General features: G+C 53.1%; 1 protein-coding gene across 5 annotated transcripts in view; it reads right to left on the bottom strand.

The window, feature by feature from the left end:
* Window positions 1–23,526, bottom strand: part of recql5 (RecQ helicase-like 5) — a 152,509-nt gene that overhangs the window by 101,378 nt on the left and 27,605 nt on the right. For all 5 annotated transcript variants that reach the window (XM_068057849.1, XM_068057852.1, XM_068057850.1 and 2 more), the window contains exon 5: window positions 19,373–19,484. In XM_068057849.1, coding sequence (XP_067913950.1) covers window positions 19,373–19,484 — 112 coding nt within the window. The remainder of the gene's footprint in view (window positions 1–19,372; window positions 19,485–23,526) is intronic.

Here is a 23,526-nt window from a genome sequence, read left to right as displayed (position 1 = left end):
CAGTTAGGAACCAGCATCGCCCAGTGCACAGAGACAGTCAGGAACCAGCATCGCCCAATGCACAGAGACAGGGAGGAACCAGCATCGCCCAGTGCTCAGAGACAGTAAGGAACCAGCAGTGCCCAGTGCTGAAAGAGTCAGGAACCAGCAACGCACAGTGCACAAAGACAGTGAGGATCCAGCATCGCCCAGTGCAGAGAGATAGGGTGGAACCAGCATCGCACAGTGCTCAGAGAGAGTCAGGAACCAGCATCTCCCAGTGCTGAAAGACAGTAAGGAACCAGCATCGTCCAGTGCTCAGAGACAGTAAGGAACCAGCATCATCCAGTGCACAGACACAGTCAGGAACCAGCATCACCCAGTGCTCAGAGACAGTAAGGAACCAGCATCGTCCAGTGCTCAGAGACAGTGAGAAACCAGCATCGTCCAGTGCTCAGAGACAGTGAGGAACCAGCATCACCCAGTGCTCAGAGACAGTCAGGAACCAGCATCGTCCAGTGCTCGGAGACAGTAAGGAACCAGCATCGTCCAGTGCACAGAGACAGGGAGGAACCAGCATCGCCCAGTGTTCAGAGACAGTGAGGAACCAGCATCGTCCAGTGCTCAGAGAGAGTCAAGAACCAGCAGTGCCCAGTGCTGAGAGAGTCAGGAACCAGCAACGCACAGTGCAGAGAGACAGGGAGGAATGAGCATCGCCCAGTGCTGGGAGAGACAGGGAGAGACAGGGAGAGACAGGGAGAGACAGGGAGAGACAGGGAGAGACAGGGAGAGACAGGGAGAGACAGGGAGTGTGTCAGGAATCAGCATCGCCCAGTACACAGAGACAGTGAGGAATCAGCATCGCCCAGTGCTCAGAGAGTCAGGAACCAGCATCTCCCAGTGCTGAAAGACAGTAAGGAACCAGCATCGTCCAGTGCTCAGAGACAGTAAGGAACCAGCATCATCCAGTCCACAGACAGAGTCAGGAACCAGCATCACCCAGTGCTCAGAGACAGTAAGGAACCAGCATCGTCCAGTGCTCAGAGACAGTGAGGAACCAGCATCGTCCAGTGCACAGAGACAGTAAGGAACCAGCATCATCCAGTGCACAGACAGTCAGGAACCAGCATCACCCAGTGCTCAGAGACAGTAAGGAACCAGCATCGTCCAGTGCACAGAGACAGTGAGGAACCAGCATCGCCCAGTGTTCAGAGACAGTGAGGAACCAGCATCGTCCAGTGCACAGAGACAGTAAGGAACCAGCATCGTCCAGTGCACAGAGACAGTCAGGAACCAGCATCGTCCAGTGCTCAGAGACAGTAAGGAACCAGCATCGTCCAGTGCTCAGAGACAGTCAGGAACCAGCATCGCCCAGTGCACAGAGACAGGGAGGAACCAGCATCGTCCAGTGCTGAGAGAGAGTCAGGAACCAGCAGTGCCCAGTGCTGAAAGAGTCGGGAACCAGCAACGCACAGTGCACAAAGACAGTGAGGATCCAGCATCGCCCAGTGCAGAGAGACAGGGTGGAACCAGCATCGCACAGTGCTCAGTGAGAGTCAGGAACCAGCATCTCCCAGTGCTGAAAGACAGCAAGGAACCAGCATCGTCCAGTGCTCAGAGACAGTAAGGAACCAGCATCATCCAGTGCACAGACACAGTCAGGAACCAGCATCACCCAGGGCTCAGAGACAGTAAGGAACCAGCATCGTCCAGTGCTCAGAGACAGTGAGGAACCAGCATCGTCCAGTGCTCAGTGACAGTCAGGAACCAGTATCATCCAGTGCTCAGAGACAGTAAGGAACCAGCATCGTCCAGTGCTCAGAGACAGTGAGGAACCAGCATCGTCCAGTGCACAGAGACAGTAAGGAACCAGCATCATCCAGTGCACAGACAGTCAGGAACCAGCATCACCCAGTGCTCAGAGACAGTAAGGAACCAGCATCGTCCAGTGCACAGAGACAGTGAGGAACCAGCATCGCCCAGTGTTCAGAGACAGTGAGGAACCAGCATCGTCCAGTGCTGAGAGAGAGTCAGGAACCAGCAGTGCCCAGTGCTGAGAGAGTCAGGAACCAGCAACGCACAGTGCAGAGAGACAGGGAGGAATGAGCATCGCCCAGTGCTGGGAGAGACAGGGAGAGTGTCAGGAATCAGCATCGCCCAGTGCACAGAGACAGTGAGGAATCAGCATCGCCCAGTGCTCAGAGACAGTGAGGAACCAGCATCACCCAGTGCTCAGAGACAGGGAGGAATCAGCATCGCCCAGTGCTCAGTGACAGTCAGGAACCAGCATCGCCCAATGCACAGAGACAGTCAGGAATCAGCATCGCCCAGTGCTCAGAGACAGTCAGGAACCAGCATCGCCCAGTGCTCAGTGACAGTAAGGAACCAGCATCGTCCAGTGCACAGAGACAGTCAGGAACCAGCATCGCCCAGTGCACAGAGACAGGGAGGAACCAGCATCGTCCAGTGCTCAGAGACAGTAAGGAACCAGCAGTGCCCAGTGCTGAAAGAGTCAGGAACCAGCAACGCACAGTGCACAAAGACAGTGAGGATCCAGCATCGCCCAGTGCAGAGAGACAGGGTGGAACCAGCATCGCACAGTGCTCAGAGAGAGTCAGGAACCAGCATCTCCCAGTGCTGAAAGACAGTAAGGAACCAGCATCGTCCAGTGCTCAGAGACAGTAAGGAACCAGCATCATCCAGTGCACAGACACAGTCAGGAACCAGCATCACCCAGTGCTCAGAGACAGTAAGGAACCAGCATCGTCCAGTGCTCAGAGACAGTGAGGAACCAGCATCGTCCAGTGCTCAGAGACAGTCAGGAACCAGCATCACCCAGTGCTCAGAGACAGTCAGGAACCAGCATCATCCGGTGCTCGGAGACAGTAAGGAACCAGCATCGTCCAGTGCACAGAGACAGGGAGGAACCAGCATCGCCCAGTGTTCAGAGACAGTGAGGAACCAGCATCGTCCAGTGCTCAGAGAGAGTCAAGAACCAGCAGTGCCCAGTGCTGAGAGAGTCAGGAACCAGCAACGCACAGTGCAGAGAGACAGGGAGGAATGAGCATCGCCCAGTGCTGGGAGAGACAGGGAGAGACAGGGAGAGTGTCAGGAATCAGCATCGCCCAGTGCACAGAGACAGTGAGGAATCAGCATCGCCCAGTGCTCAGAGACAGTGAGGAACCAGCATCACCCAGTGCAGAGAGACAGGGAGGAATCAGCATCGCCCAGTGCTCAGTGACAGTCAGGAACCAGCATCGCCCAATGCACAGAGACAGTCAGGAATAAGCATCGCCCAGTGCTCAGAGACAGTCAGGAACCAGCATCGTCCAGTGCTCAGAGACAGTGAGGAACCAGCATCACCCAATGCACAGAGACAGTCAGGAATCAGCATCGCCCAGTGCTCAGAGAGAGTCAGGAACCAGCATCGTCCAGTGCTCAGAGACAGTAAGGAACCAGCATCGTCCAGTGTTCAGAGACAGTGAGGAACCAGCATCGTCCAGTGCACAGAGACAGTAAGGAACCAGCATCGTCCAGTGCACAGAGACAGTCAGGAACCAGCATCGTCCAGTGCTCAGAGACAGTAAGGAACCAGCATCGTCCAGTGCACAGAGACAGTCAGGAACCAGCATCGCCCAGTGCACAGAGACAGGGAGGAACCAGCATCGTCCAGTGCTGAGAGAGAGTCAGGAACCAGCAGTGCCCAGTGCTGAAAGAGTCAGGAACCAGCAACGCACAGTGCACAAAGACAGTGAGGATCCAGCATCGCCCAGTGCAGAGAGACAGGGTGGAACCAGCATCGCACAGTGCTCAGAGAGAGTCAGGAACCAGCATCTCCCAGTGCTGAAAGACAGCAAGGAACCAGCATCGTCCAGTGCTCAGAGACAGTAAGGAACCAGCATCATCCAGTGCACAGACACAGTCAGGAACCAGCATCACCCAGTGCTCAGAGACAGTAAGGAACCAGCATCGTCCAGTGCTCAGAGACAGTGAGGAACCAGCATCGTCCAGTGCTCAGTGACAGTCAGGAACCAGTATCATCCAGTGCTCAGAGACAGTAAGGAACCAGCATCGTCCAGTGCTCAGAGACAGTGAGGAACCAGCATCGTCCAGTGCACAGAGACAGTAAGGAACCAGCATCATCCAGTGCACAGACAGTCAGGAACCAGCATCACCCAGTGCTCAGAGACAGTAAGGAACCAGCATCGTCCAGTGCACAGAGACAGTGAGGAACCAGCATCGTCCAGTGTTCAGAGACAGTGAGGAACCAGCATCGTCCAGTGCTCAGAGAGAGTCAGGAACCAGCAGTGCCCAGTGCTGAGAGAGTCAGGAACCAGCAACGCACAGTGCAGAGAGACAGGGAGGAATGAGCATCGCCCAATGCTGGGAGAGACAGGGAGAGTGTCAGAAATCAGCATCGCCCAGTGCACAGAGACAGTGAGGAATCAGCATCGCCCAGTGCTCAGAGACAGTGAGGAACCAGCATCACCCAGTGCAGAGAGACAGGGAGGAATCAGCATCGCCCAGTGCTCAGTGACAGTCAGGAACCAGCATCGCCCAATGCACAGAGACAGTCAGGAACCAGCATCGCCCAGTGCTCAGTGACAGTCAGGTACCAGCATCGCCCAGTGCTCAAAGACAGTAAGGAACCAGCAGTGCCCAGTGCTGAAAGAGTCAGGAACCAGCAACGCACAGTGCACAAAGACAGTGAGGATCCAGCATCGCCCAGTGCAGAGAGACAGGGTGGAACCAGCATCGCACAGTGCTCAGAGAGAGTCAGGAACCAGCATCTCCCAGTGCTGAAAGACAGTAAGGAACCAGCATCGTCCAGTGCTCAGAGACAGTAAGGAACCAGCATCATCCAGTGCACAGACACAGTCAGGAACCAGCATCACCCAGTGCTCAGAGACAGTAAGGAACCAGCATCGTCCAGTGCTCAGAGACAGTGAGGAACCAGCATCGTCCAGTGCTCAGAGACAGTCAGGAACCAGCATCGCCCAGTGCACAGAGACAGGGAGGAACCAGCATCGTCCAGTGCTGAGAGAGAGTCAGGAACCAGCAGTGCCCAGTGCTGAAAGAGTCAGGAACCAGCAACGCACAGTGCACAAAGACAGTGAGGATCCAGCATCGCCCAGTGCAGAGAGACAGGGTGGAACCAGCATCGCACAGTGCTCAGAGAGAGTCAGGAACCAGCATCTCCCAGTGCTGAAAGACAGCAAGGAACCAGCATCGTCCAGTGCTCAGAGACAGTAAGGAACCAGCATCATCCAGTGCACAGACACAGTCAGGAACCAGCATCACCCAGTGCTCAGAGACAGTAAGGAACCAGCATCGTCCAGTGCTCAGAGACAGTGAGGAACCAGCATCGTCCAGTGCTCAGAGACAGTAAGGAACCAGCATCGTCCAGTGCTCAGAGACAGTGAGGAACCAGCATCGTCCAGTGCTCAGAGACAGTAAGGAACCAGCATCATCCAGTGCACAGACAGTCAGGAACCAGCATCACCCAGTGCTCAGAGACAGTAAGGAACCAGCATCGTCCAGTGCACAGAGACAGTGAGGAACCAGCATCGCCCAGTGTTCAGAGACAGTGAGGAACCAGCATCGTCCAGTGCTCAGAGAGAGTCAGGAACCAGCAGTGCTCAGTGCTGAGAGAGTCAGGAACCAGCAACGCACAGTGCAGAGAGACAGGGAGGAATGAGCATCGCCCAATGCTGGGAGAGACAGGGAGAGTGTCAGGAATCAGCATCGCCCAGTGCACAGAGACAGTGAGGAATCAGCATCGCCCAGTGCTCAGAGACAGTGAGAAACCAGCATCACCCAGTGCAGAGAGACAGGGAGGAATCAGCATCGCCCAGTGCTCAGTGACAGTCAGGAACCAGCATCGCCCAATGCACAGAGACAGTCAGGAACCAGCATCGCCCAGTGCTCAGTGACAGTCAGGTACCAGCATCGCCCAGTGCTCAAAGACAGTAAGGAACCAGCAGTGCCCAGTGCTGAAAGAGTCAGGAACCAGCAACGCACAGTGCACAAAGACAGTGAGGATCCAGCATCGCCCAGTGCAGAGAGACAGGGTGGAACCAGCATCGCACAGTGCTCAGAGAGAGTCAGGAACCAGCATCTCCCAGTGCTGAAAGACAGTAAGGAACCAGCATCACCCAGTGCTCAGAGACAGTAAGGAACCAGCATCATCCAGTGCACAGACACAGTCAGGAACCAGCATCACCCAGTGCTCAGAGACAGTAAGGAACCAGCATCGTCCAGTGCTCAGAGACAGTGAGGAACCAGCATCGTCCAGTGCTCAGTGACAGTCAGGAACCAGCATCACCCAGTGCTCAGAGACAGTCAGGAACCAGCAACATCCAGTGCTCGGAGACAGTAAGGAACCAGCATCGTCCAGTGCACAGAGACAGGGAGGAACCAGCATCGCCCAGTGTTCAGAGACAGTCAGGAATCAGCATCGCCCAGTGCTCAGAGACAGTCAGGAACCAGCATTGCCCAGTGCTCAGTGACAGTCAGGTACCAGCATCGCCCAGTCCTCAGAGACAGTTAGGAACCAGCATCGCCCAGTGCTCAGAGACAGTAAGGAACCAGCATCGTCCAGTGCACAGAGACAGTCAGGAACCAGCATCGCCCAGTGCACAGAGACAGGGAGGAACCAGCATCGTCCAGTGCTCAAAGACAGTAAGGAACCAGCAGTGCCCAGTGCTGAAAGAGTCAGGAACCAGCAACGCACAGTGCACAAAGACAGTGAGGATCCAGCATCGCCCAGTGCAGAGAGACAGGGTGGAACAAGCATCGCACAGTGCTCAGAGAGAGTCAGGAACCAGCATCTCCCAGTGCTGAAAGACAGTAAGGAACCAGCATCGTCCAGTGCTCAGAGACAGTAAGGAACCAGCAACATCCAGTGCACAGACACAGTCAGGAACCAGCATCACCCAGTGCTCAGAGACAGTAAGGAACCAGCATCGTCCAGTGCTCAGAGACAGTGAGGAACCAGCATCGTCCAGTGCTCAGTGACAGTCAGGAACCAGCATCACCCAGTGCTCAGAGACAGTCAGGAACCAGCATCATCCAGTGCTCGGAGCCAGTAAGGAACCAGCATCGTCCAGTGCACAGAGACAGGGAGGAACCAGCATCGCCCAGTGTTCAGAGACAGTGAGGAACCAGCATCGTCCAGTGCTGAGAGAGAGTCAGGAACCAGCAGTGCCCAGTGCTGAAAGAGTCAGGAACCAGCAACGCACAGTGCACAAAGACAGTGAGGACCCAGCATCGCCCAGTGCACAGAGACAGTCAGGAACCAGCATCGTCCAGTGCTCAGAGACAGTAAGGAACCAGCATCGTCCAGTGCTCAGAGACAGTCAGGAACCAGCATCGCCCAGTGCACAGAGACAGGGAGGAACCAGCATCGTCCAGTGCTGAGAGAGAGTCAGGAACCAGCAGTGCCCAGTGCTGAAAGAGTCGGGAACCAGCAACGCACAGTGCACAAAGACAGTGAGGATCCAGCATCGCCCAGTGCAGAGAGACAGGGTGGAACCAGCATCGCACAGTGCTCAGTGAGAGTCAGGAACCAGCATCTCCCAGTGCTGAAAGACAGCAAGGAACCAGCATCGTCCAGTGCTCAGAGACAGTAAGGAACCAGCATCATCCAGTGCACAGACACAGTCAGGAACCAGCATCACCCAGGGCTCAGAGACAGTAAGGAACCAGCATCGTCCAGTGCTCAGAGACAGTGAGGAACCAGCATCGTCCAGTGCTCAGTGACAGTCAGGAACCAGTATCATCCAGTGCTCAGAGACAGTAAGGAACCAGCATCGTCCAGTGCTCAGAGACAGTGAGGAACCAGCATCGTCCAGTGCACAGAGACAGTAAGGAACCAGCATCATCCAGTGCACAGACAGTCAGGAACCAGCATCACCCAGTGCTCAGAGACAGTAAGGAACCAGCATCGTCCAGTGCACAGAGACAGTGAGGAACCAGCATCGCCCAGTGTTCAGAGACAGTGAGGAACCAGCATCGTCCAGTGCTCAGAGAGTGTCAGGAACCAGCAGTGCCCAGTGCTGAGAGAGTCAGGAACCAGCAACGCACAGTGCAGAGAGACAGGGAGGAATGAGCATCGCCCAGTGCTGGGAGAGACAGGGAGAGTGTCAGGAATCAGCATCGCCCAGTGCACAGAGACAGTGAGGAATCAGCATCGCCCAGTGCTCAGAGACAGTGAGGAACCAGCATCACCCAGTGCTCAGAGACAGGGAGGAATCAGCATCGCCCAGTGCTCAGTGACAGTCAGGAACCAGCATCGCCCAATGCACAGAGACAGTCAGGAATCAGCATCGCCCAGTGCTCAGAGACAGTCAGGAACCAGCATCGCCCAGTGCTCAGAGACAGTAAGGAACCAGCATCGTCCAGTGCACAGAGACAGTCAGGAACCAGCATCGCCCAGTGCACAGAGACAGGGAGGAACCAGCATCGTCCAGTGCTCAGAGACAGTAAGGAACCAGCAGTGCCCAGTGCTGAAAGAGTCAGGAACCAGCAACGCACAGTGCACAAAGACAGTGAGGATCCAGCATCGCCCAGTGCAGAGAGACAGGGTGGAACCAGCATCGCACAGTGCTCAGAGAGAGTCAGGAACCAGCATCTCCCAGTGCTGAAAGACAGTAAGGAACCAGCATCGTCCAGTGCTCAGAGACAGTAAGGAACCAGCATCATCCAGTGCACAGACACAGTCAGGAACCAGCATCGTCCAGTGCTCAGAGACAGTCAGGAACCAGCATCACCCAGTGCTCAGAGACAGTCAGGAACCAGCATCATCCGGTGCTCGGAGACAGTAAGGAACCAGCATCGTCCAGTGCACAGAGACAGGGAGGAACCAGCATCGCCCAGTGTTCAGAGACAGTGAGGAACCAGCATCGTCCAGTGCTCAGAGAGAGTCAAGAACCAGCAGTGCCCAGTGCTGAGAGAGTCAGGAACCAGCAACGCACAGTGCAGAGAGACAGGGAGGAATGAGCATCGCCCAGTGCTGGGAGAGACAGGGAGAGACAGGGAGAGTGTCAGGAATCAGCATCGCCCAGTGCTCAGAGACAGTGAGGAACCAGCATCACCCAGTGCAGAGAGACAGGGAGGAATCAGCATCGCCCAGTGCTCAGTGACAGTCAGGAACCAGCATCGCCCAATGCACAGAGACAGTCAGGAATCAGCATCGCCCAGTGCTCAGAGACAGTCAGGAACCAGCATCGTCCAGTGCTCAGAGACAGTGAGGAACCAGCATCACCCAATGCACAGAGACAGTCAGGAATCAGCATCGCCCAGTGCTCAGAGAGAGTCAGGAACCAGCATCGTCCAGTGCTCAGAGACAGTAAGGAACCAGCATCGTCCAGTGTTCAGAGACAGTGAGGAACCAGCATCGTCCAGTGCACAGAGACAGTAAGGAACCAGCATCGTCCAGTGCACAGAGACAGTCAGGAACCAGCATCGTCCAGTGCTCAGAGACAGTAAGGAACCAGCATCGTCCAGTGCACAGAGACAGTCAGGAACCAGCATCGCCCAGTGCACAGAGACAGGGAGGAACCAGCATCGTCCAGTGCTGAGAGAGAGTCAGGAACCAGCAGTGCCCAGTGCTGAAAGAGTCAGGAACCAGCAACGCACAGTGCACAAAGACAGTGAGGATCCAGCATCGCCCAGTGCAGAGAGACAGGGTGGAACCAGCATCGCACAGTGCTCAGAGAGAGTCAGGAACCAGCATCTCCCAGTGCTGAAAGACAGCAAGGAACCAGCATCGTCCAGTGCTCAGAGACAGTAAGGAACCAGCATCATCCAGTGCACAGACACAGTCAGGAACCAGCATCACCCAGTGCTCAGAGACAGTAAGGAACCAGCATCGTCCAGTGCTCAGAGACAGTGAGGAACCAGCATCGTCCAGTGCTCAGTGACAGTCAGGAACCAGTATCATCCAGTGCTCAGAGACAGTAAGGAACCAGCATCGTCCAGTGCTCAGAGACAGTGAGGAACCAGCATCGTCCAGTGCACAGAGACAGTAAGGAACCAGCATCATCCAGTGCACAGACAGTCAGGAACCAGCATCACCCAGTGCTCAGAGACAGTAAGGAACCAGCATCGTCCAGTGCACAGAGACAGTGAGGAACCAGCATCGTCCAGTGTTCAGAGACAGTGAGGAACCAGCATCGTCCAGTGCTCAGAGAGAGTCAGGAACCAGCAGTGCCCAGTGCTGAGAGAGTCAGGAACCAGCAACGCACAGTGCAGAGAGACAGGGAGGAATGAGCATCGCCCAATGCTGGGAGAGACAGGGAGAGTGTCAGAAATCAGCATCGCCCAGTGCACAGAGACAGTGAGGAATCAGCATCGCCCAGTGCTCAGAGACAGTGAGGAACCAGCATCACCCAGTGCAGAGAGACAGGGAGGAATCAGCATCGCCCAGTGCTCAGTGACAGTCAGGAACCAGCATCGCCCAATGCACAGAGACAGTCAGGAACCAGCATCGCCCAGTGCTCAGTGACAGTCAGGTACCAGCATCGCCCAGTGCTCAAAGACAGTAAGGAACCAGCAGTGCCCAGTGCTGAAAGAGTCAGGAACCAGCAACGCACAGTGCACAAAGACAGTGAGGATCCAGCATCGCCCAGTGCAGAGAGACAGGGTGGAACCAGCATCGCACAGTGCTCAGAGAGAGTCAGGAACCAGCATCTCCCAGTGCTGAAAGACAGTAAGGAACCAGCATCGTCCAGTGCTCAGAGACAGTAAGGAACCAGCATCATCCAGTGCACAGACACAGTCAGGAACCAGCATCACCCAGTGCTCAGAGACAGTAAGGAACCAGCATCGTCCAGTGCTCAGAGACAGTGAGGAACCAGCATCGTCCAGTGCTCAGAGACAGTCAGGAACCAGCATCGCCCAGTGCACAGAGACAGGGAGGAACCAGCATCGTCCAGTGCTGAGAGAGAGTCAGGAACCAGCAGTGCCCAGTGCTGAAAGAGTCAGGAACCAGCAACGCACAGTGCACAAAGACAGTGAGGATCCAGCATCGCCCAGTGCAGAGAGACAGGGTGGAACCAGCATCGCACAGTGCTCAGAGAGAGTCAGGAACCAGCATCTCCCAGTGCTGAAAGACAGCAAGGAACCAGCATCGTCCAGTGCTCAGAGACAGTAAGGAACCAGCATCATCCAGTGCACAGACACAGTCAGGAACCAGCATCACCCAGTGCTCAGAGACAGTAAGGAACCAGCATCGTCCAGTGCTCAGAGACAGTGAGGAACCAGCATCGTCCAGTGCTCAGTGACAGTCAGGAACCAGTATCATCCAGTGCTCAGAGACAGTAAGGAACCAGCATCGTCCAGTGCTCAGAGACAGTGAGGAACCAGCATCGTCCAGTGCACAGAGACAGTAAGGAACCAGCATCATCCAGTGCACAGACAGTCAGGAACCAGCATCACCCAGTGCTCAGAGACAGTAAGGAACCAGCATCGTCCAGTGCACAGAGACAGTGAGGAACCAGCATCGCCCAGTGTTCAGAGACAGTGAGGAACCAGCATCGTCCAGTGCTCAGAGAGAGTCAGGAACCAGCAACGCACAGTGCAGAGAGACAGGGAGGAATGAGCATCGCCCAATGCTGGGAGAGACAGGGAGAGTGTCAGGAATCAGCATCGCCCAGTGCTCAGAGACAGTGAGGAACCAGCATCACCCAGTGCAGAGAGACAGGGAGGAATCAGCATCGCCCAGTGCTCAGTGACAGTCAGGAACCAGCATCGCCCAATGCACAGAGACAGTCAGGAACCAGCATCGCCCAGTGCTCAGTGACAGTCAGGTACCAGCATCGCCCAGTGCTCAAAGACAGTAAGGAACCAGCATCACCCAGTGCTCAGAGACAGTAAGGAACCAGCATCATCCAGTGCACAGACACAGTCAGGAACCAGCATCACCCAGTGCTCAGAGACAGTAAGGAACCAGCATCGTCCAGTGCTCAGAGACAGTGAGGAACCAGCATCGTCCAGTGCTCAGTGACAGTCAGGAACCAGCATCACCCAGTGCTCAGAGACAGTCAGGAACCAGCATCATCCAGTGCTCGGAGACAGTAAGGAACCAGCATCGTCCAGTGCTCAGAGACAGTAAGGAACCAGCATCATCCAGTGCACAGACACAGTCAGGAACCAGCATCACCCAGTGCTCAGAGACAATAAGGAACCAGCATCATCCAGTGCACAGACACAGTCAGGAACCAGCATCACCCAGTGCTCAGAGACAGTAAGGAACCAGCATCGTCCAGTGCTCAGAGACAGTGAGGAACCAGCATCGTCCAGTGCTCAGTGACAGTCAGGAACCAGCATCACCCAGTGCTCAGAGACAGTCAGGAACCAGCATCATCCAGTGCTCGGAGACAGTAAGGAACCAGCATCGTCCAGTGCACAGAGACAGGGAGGAACCAGCATCGCCCAGTGTTCAGAGACAGTCAGGAATCAGCATCGCCCAGTGCTCAGAGACAGTCAGGAACCAGCATCGCCCAGTGCACAGAGACAGGGAGGAACCAGCATCGTCCAGTGCTCAAAGACAGTAAGGAACCAGCAGTGCCCAGTGCTGAAAGAGTCAGGAACCAGCAACGCACAGTGCACAAAGACAGTGAGGATCCAGCATCGCCCAGTGCAGAGTGACAGGGTGGAACAAGCATCGCACAGTGCTGAGAGAGAGTCAGGAACCAGCATCTCCCAGTGCTGAAAGACAGTAAGGAACCAGCATCGTCCAGTGCTCAGAGACAGTAAGGAACCAGCAACATCCAGTGCACAGACACAGTCAGGAACCAGCATCACCCAGTGCTCAGAGACAGTAAGGAACCAGCATCGTCCAGTGCTCAGAGACAGTGAGGAACCAGCATCGTCCAGTGCTCAGTGACAGTCAGGAACCAGCATCACCCAGTGCTCAGAGACAGTCAGGAACCAGCATCATCCAGTGCTCGGAGCCAGTAAGGAACCAGCATCGTCCAGTGCACAGAGACAGGGAGGAACCAGCATCGCCCAGTGTTCAGAGACAGTGAGGAACCAGCATCGTCCAGTGCTGAGAGAGAGTCAGGAACCAGCAGTGCCCAGTGCTGAAAGAGTCAGGAACCAGCAACGCGCAGTGCACAAAGACAGTGAGGACCCAGCATCGCCCAGTGCAGAGAGACAGGGTGGAACCAGCATCGCACAGTGCTCAGAGAGAGTCAGGAACCAGCATCTCCCAGTGCTGAAAGACAGTAAGGAACCAGCATCGTCCAGTGCTCAGAGACAGTAAGGAACCAGCATCGTCCAGTGCTCAGAGACAGTGAGGAACCAGCATCGTCCAGAGCTCAGTGACAGTCAGGAACCAGCATCACCCAGTGCTCAGAGAGAGTCAGGAACCAGCATCATCCAGTGCTCGGAGACAGTAAGGAACCAGCATCATCCAGTGTTCAGAGACAGTGAGGAACCAGCATCGTCCAGTGCACAGACACAGTCAGGAACCAGCATCACCCAGTGCTCAGAGACAGTGAGGAACCAGCATCGTCCAGTGCACACAGACAGGGAGGAACCAGCATCACCCAGTGTTCAGAGACAGTAAGGAACCAGTATCATCCAGTGCACAGACAGTCAGGAACCAGCATCACCCAGTGCTCAGAGACAGTAAGCAACCAGCATCGTCCAGTGCTCGGAGACAGTAAGGAACCAGCATCGTCCAGTGCACAGAGACAGTGAGGAACCAGCATCGCCCAGTGTTCAGAGACAGTGAGGAACCAGCATCGTCCAGTGCTCAGAGAGAGTCAGGAACCAGCAGTGCCCAGTGCTGAGAGTGTCAGGAACGAGCAACGCACAGTGCAGAGAGACAGGGAGGAATGAGCATCGCCCAGTGCTGGGAGAGACAGGGAGAGACAGGGAGAGTGTCAGGAATCAGCATCGCCCAGTGCACAGAGACAGTGAGGAATCAGCATCGCCCAGTGCTCAGAGACAGTCAGGAACCAGCATCGTCCAGTGCTCAGAGACAGTGAGGAACCAGCATCACCCAATGCACAGAGACAGTCAGGAACCAGCATCTCCCAGTGCTGAAAGACAGTAAGGAACCAGCATCGTCCAGTGCTCAGAGACAGTAAGGAACCAGCATCATCCAGTGCACAGACACAGTCAGGAACCAGCATCGTCCAGTGCTCAGAGACGGTCAGGAATCAGCATCGCCCAGTGCTCAGAGACGGTCAGGAACCAGCATCGCCCAGTGTTCAGAGACAGTGAGGAACCAGCATCGTCCAGTGCTGAGAGAGAGTCAGGAACCAGCAGTGCCCAGTGCTGAGAGAGTCAGGAACCAGCAACGCACAGTGCAGAGAGACAGGGACGAATGAGCATCGCCCAGTGCTGGGAGAGACAGGGAGAGACAGGGAGAGACAGGGAGAGACAGGGAGTGTGTCAGGAATCAGCATCGCCCAGTACACAGAGACAGTGAGGAATCAGCATCGCCCAGTGCTCAGAGACAGTGAGGAACCAGCATCACCCAGTGCAGAGAGACAGGGAGGAATCAGCATCGCCCAGTGCTCAGTGACAGTCAGGAACCAGCATCGCCCAATGCACAGAGAGAGTCAGGGACCAGCAGTGCCCAGTGCTGAGAGAGTCAGGAACCAGCAACGCACAGTGCAGAGAGACAGGGAGGAATGAGCATCGCCCAGTGCTCAGAGACAGTCAGGAACCAGCATCGTCCAGTGCTCAGAGACAGTAAGGAACCAGCATCATCCAGTGCACAGAGACAGGGAGGAACCAGCATCGCCCAGTGTTCAGAGACAGTGAGGAACCAGCATCGTCCAGTGCTCAGAGAGAGTCAGGGACCAGCAGTGCCCAGTGCTGAGAGAGTCAGGAACCAGCAACGCACAGTGCAGAGAGACAGGGAGGAATGAGCATCGCCCAGTGCTGTGAGAGACAGGGAGAGACAGGGAGAGACAGGGAGAGTGTCAGGAATCAGCATCGCCCAGTGCACAGAGACAGTGTGGAATCAGCATCGTCCAGTGCTCAAAGACGGTCAGGAATCAGCATCGCCCAGTGCTCAGAGACGGTCAGGAACCAGCATCGCCCAGTGTTCAGAGACAGTGAGGAACCAGCATCGTCCAGTGCTGAGAGAGAGTCAGGAACCAGCAGTGCCCAGTGCTGAGAGAGTCAGGAACCAGCAACGCACAGTGCAGAGAGACAGGGACGAATGAGCATCGCCCAGTGCTGGGAGAGACAGGGAGAGACAGGGAGAGACAGGGAGTGTGTCAGGAATCAGCATCGCCCAGTACACAGAGACAGTGAGGAATCAGCATCGCCCAGTGCTCAGAGACAGTGAGGAACCAGCATCACCCAGTGCAGAGAGACAGGGAGGAATCAGCATCGCCCAGTGCAGAGAGACAGGGAGGAATCAGCATCGCCCAGTGCTCAGTGACAGTCAGGAACCAGCATCGCCCAATGCACAGAGAGAGTCAGGGACCAGCAGTGCCCAGTGCTGAGAGAGTCAGGAACCAGCAACGCACAGTGCAGAGAGACAGGGAGGAATGAGCATCGCCCAGTGCTCAGAGACAGTCAGGAACCAGCATCGTCCAGTGCTCAGAGACAGTAAGGAACCAGCATCATCCAGTGCACAGAGACAGGGAGGAACCAGCATCGCCCAGTGTTCAGAGACAGTGAGGAACCAGCATCGTCCAGTGCTCAGAGAGAGTCAGGGACCAGCAGTGCCCAGTGCTGAGAGAGTCAGGAACCAGCAACGCACAGTGCAGAGAGACAGGGAGGAATGAGCATCGCCCAGTGCTGTGAGAGACAGGGAGAGACAGGGAGAGACAGGGAGAGTGTCAGGAATCAGCATCGCCCAGTGCACAGAGACAGTGTGGAATCAGCATCGCCCAGTGCACAAAGACAGTGAGGCACCAGCATCACCCAGTGCAGAGAGACAGGGAGGAATCAGCATCGCCCAGTGCTCAGTGACAGTCAGGAACCAGCATCGCCCAATGCACAGAGACAGTCAGGAATCAGCATCGCCCAGTGCTCAGAGACAGTCAGGAATCAGCATTGTCCAGTGCTCAGAGATAGTCAGGAATCAGCATTGCCCAGTGCTCAGTGACAGTCAGGAACCAGCATCACCCAATGCACAGAGACAGTCAGGAATCAGCATCGCCCAGTGCTCAGAGACAGTCAGGAACCAGCATTGCCCAGTGCACAGAGACAGTGAGGAATCAGCATCGCCCAGTGCTCAGAGACAGTCAGGAACCAGCATCGTCCAGTGCTCAGAGACAGTCAGGAATCAGCATCGCCCAGTGCTCAGAGACGGTCAGGAACCAGCATCGCCCAGTGCTCAGAGACAGTCAGGAACCAGCATCGTCCAGTGCTCAGAGACAGTCAGGAATCAGCATCGCCCAGTGCTCAGAGACAATCAGGAACCAGCATCGCCCAGTGCTCGGTGACAGTCAGGAACCAGCATCGCCCAGTGCTCAGTGACAGTCAGGAACCAGCATCGCCCAGTGCTCAGTGACAGTCAGGAATCAGCATCGCCCAGTGCACAGAGACAGTCAGGAATCAGCATCGCTCAGTGCTCAGAGACAGTCAGGAACCAGCATCGCCCAGTGCACAGAGACAGTCAGGAACCAGCATCGCCCAGTGCTCAGTGACAGTCAGGAATCAGCATCGCCCAGTGCTCAGTGACAGTCAGGAATGAGCATCGCCCAGTGCACAGAGACAGTCAGGAATCAGCATCGCCCAGTGCTCAGAGACAGTCAGGAACCAGCATCGCCCAGTGCACAGAGACAGTCAGGAATCAGCATCGCCCAGTGCTCAGAGACAGTCAGGAACCAGCATCGCCCAGTGCTCAGAGACAGTCAGGAACCAGCATCGCCCAGTGCACAGAGAGAGTCAGGAACCAGCATCGCCCAGTGCACAGAGACAGTGAGGAATCAGCATCGCCCAGTGCACAGTGACAGTCAGGAATCAGCATCGCCCAGTGCTCAGAGACAGGGAGGAACCAGCATCGCCCAGTGCAGAGAGACAGGGAGGAACCAGCATCGCCCAGTGCTCAGAGACAGGCAGGAACCAGCATCGCCCAGTGCAGAGAGACAGGGAGGAACCAGCATCACCCAGTGCAGAGAGACAGGGAGGAACCAGCATCGCCCAGTGCACAGTGACAGGGAGGAACCAGCATCGCCCAGTGCACAGTGACAGGGAGGAACCAGCATCGCCCAACATTCGCACCACACAAGTACCAGGCAATGACCATCTGCAACAAGAGAAAACTAACCATCTTCCCTTGATGTTCAAGGGCATTACCATCGCTGCAGCACCAACCATCAAAATCCTATGGTCACCCTTGACCCGAAACTGAACTGAACTAGCTATATAAATACTGAGACTACAAGAGCAGGTCAGAGGCTGTGATTCTGCAGCAAGTAATTCATCTCCTGGCTCCCAAATCTTGACCAACATCTACAAGGCACAAATCAGGAGTCTGATTGAATACTCTCCACTTGCCAGGATGCGTGCAGCTTGAACAACACCCAAGAAGCTCGACACCATTCAAGAGAAAGCAGCCTGCTTGATCAGCACCCTATCCACCATATTAAGTATTCACTCCCTCCATCACAGTTGCAGCAGTGAGTACTATCTACAAGATGCAGTGCAGCAACTCGCCAATACTCCTTCAATTGCACCTTCTAAACCCGTGCCTTTGACCACATAGAAGGACAAGGGCAGCAGACACATGAGAACACCACGACCTGCAAGTTCCTCTCCAAGCCACACACCATCCTGACTTGGAGCTCACTCACCGTTCCTTCGCTGTCGCTGGGTTAAAATCCTGGAACTCCCTCCCCAACAGCACTGTGGGTGCACCTACACACATATGGACTGCAGCAGTTCAAGGCGGCAGCTCACTGCCACCTTCTCAAGTGCAATTATGGATGGGCAATAAACGCTGGCCTGGCCAGCGACACTCACAGCCCACGAATTAATGAAAAAAAACTCAGACATCTTTAACCCATAACATAAGCAAGGAAGTTATGCTAACCCATCATAAATCACGAGTTAGGTCTCAGCTGGATTATTGTGTCCAATTCTGGGCACCACACGTTAGGAAGGATGGCAAGGCTTTGCAAAGGGTGCAGAGGAAATTTACTAGAATGGTACCAGGAATGAGGGGCTTCAGTTATGGAGGAGCTGGGGTTGTTCTCCTTACAGCAGAAAAGGATAAGGGGAGTTTTAACAGAGGTCGTCAAAATAACAGTGGGTTTTACATTACAATAGTGACTACACTTCAAAATTACTTTATTGGCTGGAAATTGCTTTGGGATGTCTGTAGGTCATGAAAGGCAGTGTATATGAAAGAAACTTGTAATTTTGATAAAGTAAAGAGAAACTGCTTCCAGAAGATAGAGATTTATGATTCAGAAAAGAACCAGAGACAACACAGGCAAATATTTTATGTAGCATGTTGCAATGATCTGGAATGCACTGCCTGAAAGAGTGATGGAAGCAGATTCAATGATAACTTTCAAATCTAAATTGACTATAAACTTGAAAAGGAAAAACCTGCAGGTCTGTGGGGAATAAACTGCGGAGTGGACTAATTAGATAGCAGTCTCAAAGAGCCAGTACAGGCACGATGGGCCAAATGGCTGCATTCTGTGCTGTATAATTTCATGACCACCCAATGTTCACAGACAGCTGGCAACCAGCATTATCTGGCACTCATAGCTGGTAATCAGCACTGCATCTCACAGAGAAAGCTAGTAATTGATAATGCTACACGCTCACTCGGTAACCAGCGCCAATCTGCACTTGGACAAGCTGGTGCAAAATCAGTTGGCAACACCAGCTGCCCTTGTTCCCCAGGATCAGATTGTGCAAAAGATATATTTCATGACATGACACAACAAAAGCTGACCTCATGAAGCTGTATATGTTATATGACCTGCAATCTGGAGTATCTTCTGTAACTAATAATCATGCCTCATGGAGAGCTAGTAACTAGTTACTGGTGACCACAAATATCTCTCACTCCACCCAACTGCCCTGGGCAGAACCCTCACAATCTCATGACTACAACAGGAACTACAAAGGAGTCAAGGGTTATGGGGGTATAAAAGCAAAATACTGCGGATGCTGGAAATCTGAAATAAAAACAAGAAATGCTGGAACCACTCAGCAGGTCTGGCAGCATCTGTGGAAAGAGAAGCAGAGTTAATGTTTCGGGTCAGTGACCCTTCTTCGGGGGGGCAGGCAGGAAAGTGGAGTTAAGGCCACAATCAGATCAGCCAGGATCTTATTGAATGGCGGAGCAGGCTTGAGGGGCCCAATGGCCTACTCCTGCTCCTATTTCTTATGTTCTAACACCCCGTCCCCAGCAGACATGTTTCCACCTCACCAACCCCTTTTTATTGACACTCACCTGACATTACCTTTGTCCACACCCATTCCAAAGCTGATGGTTGCCACAATCACAGGCACCTTGCCCTCCATCCACTCCTCCTGCACTGCAGTGCGTTCTGAATTCTTCATCCCTGTAGGGACACAAGTGAAACACAGGGTTCAGCTGCCTGAATGTGAAGTGCCTGCTGAGAGCCTTCCCTCTGCTCAAACATCTCCATACATTGGAGGATCAATTTGCTGCACTGGACCACGCACTGTACATGCAACTGGTTTCACTTCATTCAATCAGAGAATCAAACAGCACAATAGGAGGACATTTGGTCCATTGCGATATGCTGGCTCTTTGAAAGAGCTATCCAATTAGTCCCATTCCCCTGCTTTTTGCCACAGCTCTGCAAATGTTTCCTTTTCAAGTATATATCAAATTCCCTTTTGAAAGTTACTACTGAATCTGCTTTTACCATCTGATCAGGCAGTGAATTTCAGACCATGAGATTTTTTTAAAAAAATCAAAGATGTAATTTTCCACACTCACTTTTCTTCTTCCTCTCCTAAAGGCACTGACTCCTGTTGAGTACAATTCCACAGTTGCCGGCTCCCAAATTATACAGTATGTCAACAAACTATTCAACCATGAGGGTGGTATCATGGCTAAGCTGGATTGTGCCTATATTCAGTATTCATGCATGTGTAATTTCCAGCAGGAATCACGAAATCACAGTGGCAGTAAAAGCCCCTGCTAATTTATTCCCCTAATAACAACTTGCATTTACGTAGAAAAACATCCTGAGGTGTCTCACAGGAGCAATATAAAACAAAATTTGGAACCACATAACATCATCTTAGAGCCAATGATCAAAAGCGTGGTCAAAGAGGTACGTTTTAAGGAGGATGTTAAAGGAGGAGAGGTGGAGAGGTTTAGGGAGGGAATTCCAGAGTACTGCGGTCAATTGGTGAATCCTAACTGACACTCTGGCTAGAACCAGCTAACGCAGCAGAAACTGAGACTCGAACCAGTGTGGCTTTGATCTGTGCAACTCATTATCTCACTAGATAATACCTTTGTCCACTCTGTCATCAGTGTAGGGTTCAGAGACTTAACCAGAAAATGGCTAAATGGGTAGGTGAAGTTAACCAGAGCTGGTCACTTGGAGGTAAACCAGAGTTTGTACACACAGAGTTTATGCGTTAGCACACACCAAAGTTAACCAGAGGTGGGCCATGTGAGGGTTAACCAGAGTTAGTACACACAGACAGTCATGGAGCCCACTTGGCTTTTGCTGATACAGTACAGAGTGAGAGTCATACAGTTATACAGCACAGAAACAGGCCCTTCGGCCCATCGTACAGAAAGGAGACATATTCTTGAACAACAGTTAGAAAAGGGATGAGCTGAATTGAAAAGTAATGAGCACACCCTTGACAGTTACCGATAAGGACGGGGCTCAGTTGCAGCTTGCGCTTCAAGCTGGCAGAGTCCTGTGAGGTGACATATGTTTTTTATGAGTGAGTATAAAAGTTAAAATATCTTCCTGCAGGCTACTTTGACACTGCAGCTCAACTCTATTAAAGAGTAACCCAACGGGTTGTCTGCTTGTAGATATGTAGACATCTATCATGTGCTTGCTTACTGTGATGGGTGAAGAAGATAGAAGATGCTAAATCTTCCATTGTTCAATAAAGTGTTTAAGTTGCTGAAAGTACACTGTGGAACCTATTAATTAATAAGATAAGACTGAGGCTAAATCGGGTTCGCTAACATATGGCCCGCCAAAGGTTTCCATCCAGCCGCAGATGTATTTCAGAGATGAGAAAGTTTCCAATTGTATGTTCCAATTGCAGTTGTGTGTTCCTCCTGCAGAATGTGGGAGGTAAGGGTCGACAAGAGTGTCCCTGCTGACTGCATCTGCGGGAAGTGCACCCAACTCCAGCTCGAGAACCGCGTTAGGGAACTGGAGCTGGATGAACTTCGGATCATTCGGGAGGCAGAGGAGGTTATTGAGAGGAGTTATGGGGAGGTAGTCACACCTCAGGCAAAAGAAGTAGGTAGATGGGTTACCGTCAGGGGAAGGAGGGGGAACCAGCAGGCAGTGCAGGGATCCCCTGTGGCCGTTTCCCTCAACAACAGGTATACCGTTTTGGATACTGTTGCGGGGAACGACTTACCAGGGGTAAGCAATGGGGTACAGATATCTGGCACAGAGTCTGTCCCTGTTGCTCAGAAGGGAAGGGGGAAGAGGAGCAGAACATTAGTCATTGGGGACTCCATAGTTAGGGGAAAAGATAGGAGGTTCTGTGGGAACGAGAGAGACTCACGGTTGGTTTATTGCCTCCCAGGTGCCAGGGTTCGTGATGTCTCGGATCGTGTTTTTGGGATCCTTAAGGGGGAGGGGGAGCAGCCCCAAGTCGTGGTCCACATAGGCACCAACGACATAGGTAGGAAGCGAGATGGGGATTTAACACAGAAATTCAGGGAGCTAGGGTGGAAGCTTAGAGCGAGAACAAACAGAGTTGTTATCTCTGGGTTGTTGCCCGTGCCACGTGATAGCGAAGCGAGGAATAGGGAGAGAGAGGAGTTGAACACGTGGTGCAGGGATGGTGCAGGAGGGAGGGTTTTGGTTTCCTGGATAATTGGGGCTCTTTCTGGGGTAGGTGGGACCTCTACAAACAGGATGGTCTTCACCTGAACCAGAGGGATACCAATATCCTGGGGGGGAGATTTGCTAGTGCTCTTCGGGGGGGGTTTAAACTAATTCAGCAGGGGAATGGGAACCTAAATTGTAGTGCCAGTGTACAGGATGTTGAGAGTAGTGAGGTCAGGGATATGGTTACAAGGACGCAAGAGGGCACTGGCAAGCAAGAACCTGGTTTAAAGTGTGTCTACTTCAACGCCAGGAGCATCCGGAATGAGGTGGGTGAGCTTGCAGCATGGGTTGGTACCTGGGATCTCGATGTAGTGGCCATTTCGGAGACATGGGTAGAGCAGGGGCAGGAATGAATGTTGCAGGTTCCGGGATTTAGATGTTTCAGTAAGAACAGAGAAGATGGTAAAAGAGGGGGGGGTGTGGCATTGTTAATCAAGGAGAGTATTACAGCGACAGAAAGGACGTTTGAGGACTCGTTTACTGAGGTAGTATGGGCCGAGGTTAGAAACAGGAGAGGTGAGGTTACCCTGTTGGGAGTCTTTTATAGACCTCCAAATAGTTCCAGAGATGTAGAGGAAAGGATAGCGAAGATGATTCTCGACAGGGGCGAGAGTAACAGGGTAGTTGTTATGGGGGACTTGAACTTTCCAAATATCGACTGGAAATACTATAGTTCGAGTACTTTAGATGGGTCAGTTTTTGTCCAGTGTGTGCAGGAGGGTTTTCTGACACAGTATGTAGACAGGCCAACCAGGGGCGATGCCACATTGGATTTGGTACTGGGAAATGAACCCGGCCAGGTGTTAGATTTAGATGTAGGTGAGCACTTTGGTGATAGTGATCACAATTCGGTTAGGTTTACCTTAGCGATGGGCAGGGACAGGTATATACCGCAGGGCAAAAATTATAGCTGGGGGAAAGGAAATTATGATGCGATTAGGCAAGATTTAGGATGCGTAGGATGGGGAAGGAAACTGCAGGGGATGGGAACAATCGAAATGTGGAGCTTATTCAAGGAGCAGCTACTGCGTGTCCTTGATAAGTATGTACCTGTGAGGCAGGGAGGAAGTTGTGGAGCGAGGGAGCCGTGGTTTACTAAAGAAGTTGAAGCACTTGTCAAGAGGAAGAAGGCGGCTTATGTTAGGATGAGACGTGAAGGCTCAGTTAGGGCGCTTGAGAGCTACAAGCTAGCCAGGAAGGATCTAAAGGTAGAGCTAAGAAGAGCAAGGAGAGGACACGAGAAGTCATTGGCGGATAGGATCAGGGAAAACCCTAAGGCTTTCTATAGGTATATCAGGAATAAAAGAATGACTAGAGTTAGATTAGGGCCAATCAAGGTTAGTAGTGGGAAGTTGTGTGTGGAATCAGAGGAGATAGGGGAAGTGTTAAATGAATATTTTGCGTCAGTATTTACAGTAGAGAAAGAAAATGTTGTTGAGGAGAATACTGAGATTCAGGCTACTAGGCTAGATGGGATTGAGGTTCACAAGGAGGAGGTGTTAGCAATTTTGGAAAGTGTGAAAATAGA

Source organism: Heterodontus francisci, chromosome 26 (genome assembly GCF_036365525.1).
Source record: "Heterodontus francisci isolate sHetFra1 chromosome 26, sHetFra1.hap1, whole genome shotgun sequence".
NCBI lineage: Eukaryota > Metazoa > Chordata > Chondrichthyes > Heterodontiformes > Heterodontidae > Heterodontus > Heterodontus francisci.
The sequence above is the reverse complement of the archived record's forward strand: the minus strand, read 5'-3'. Positions and strand labels throughout refer to the sequence as shown.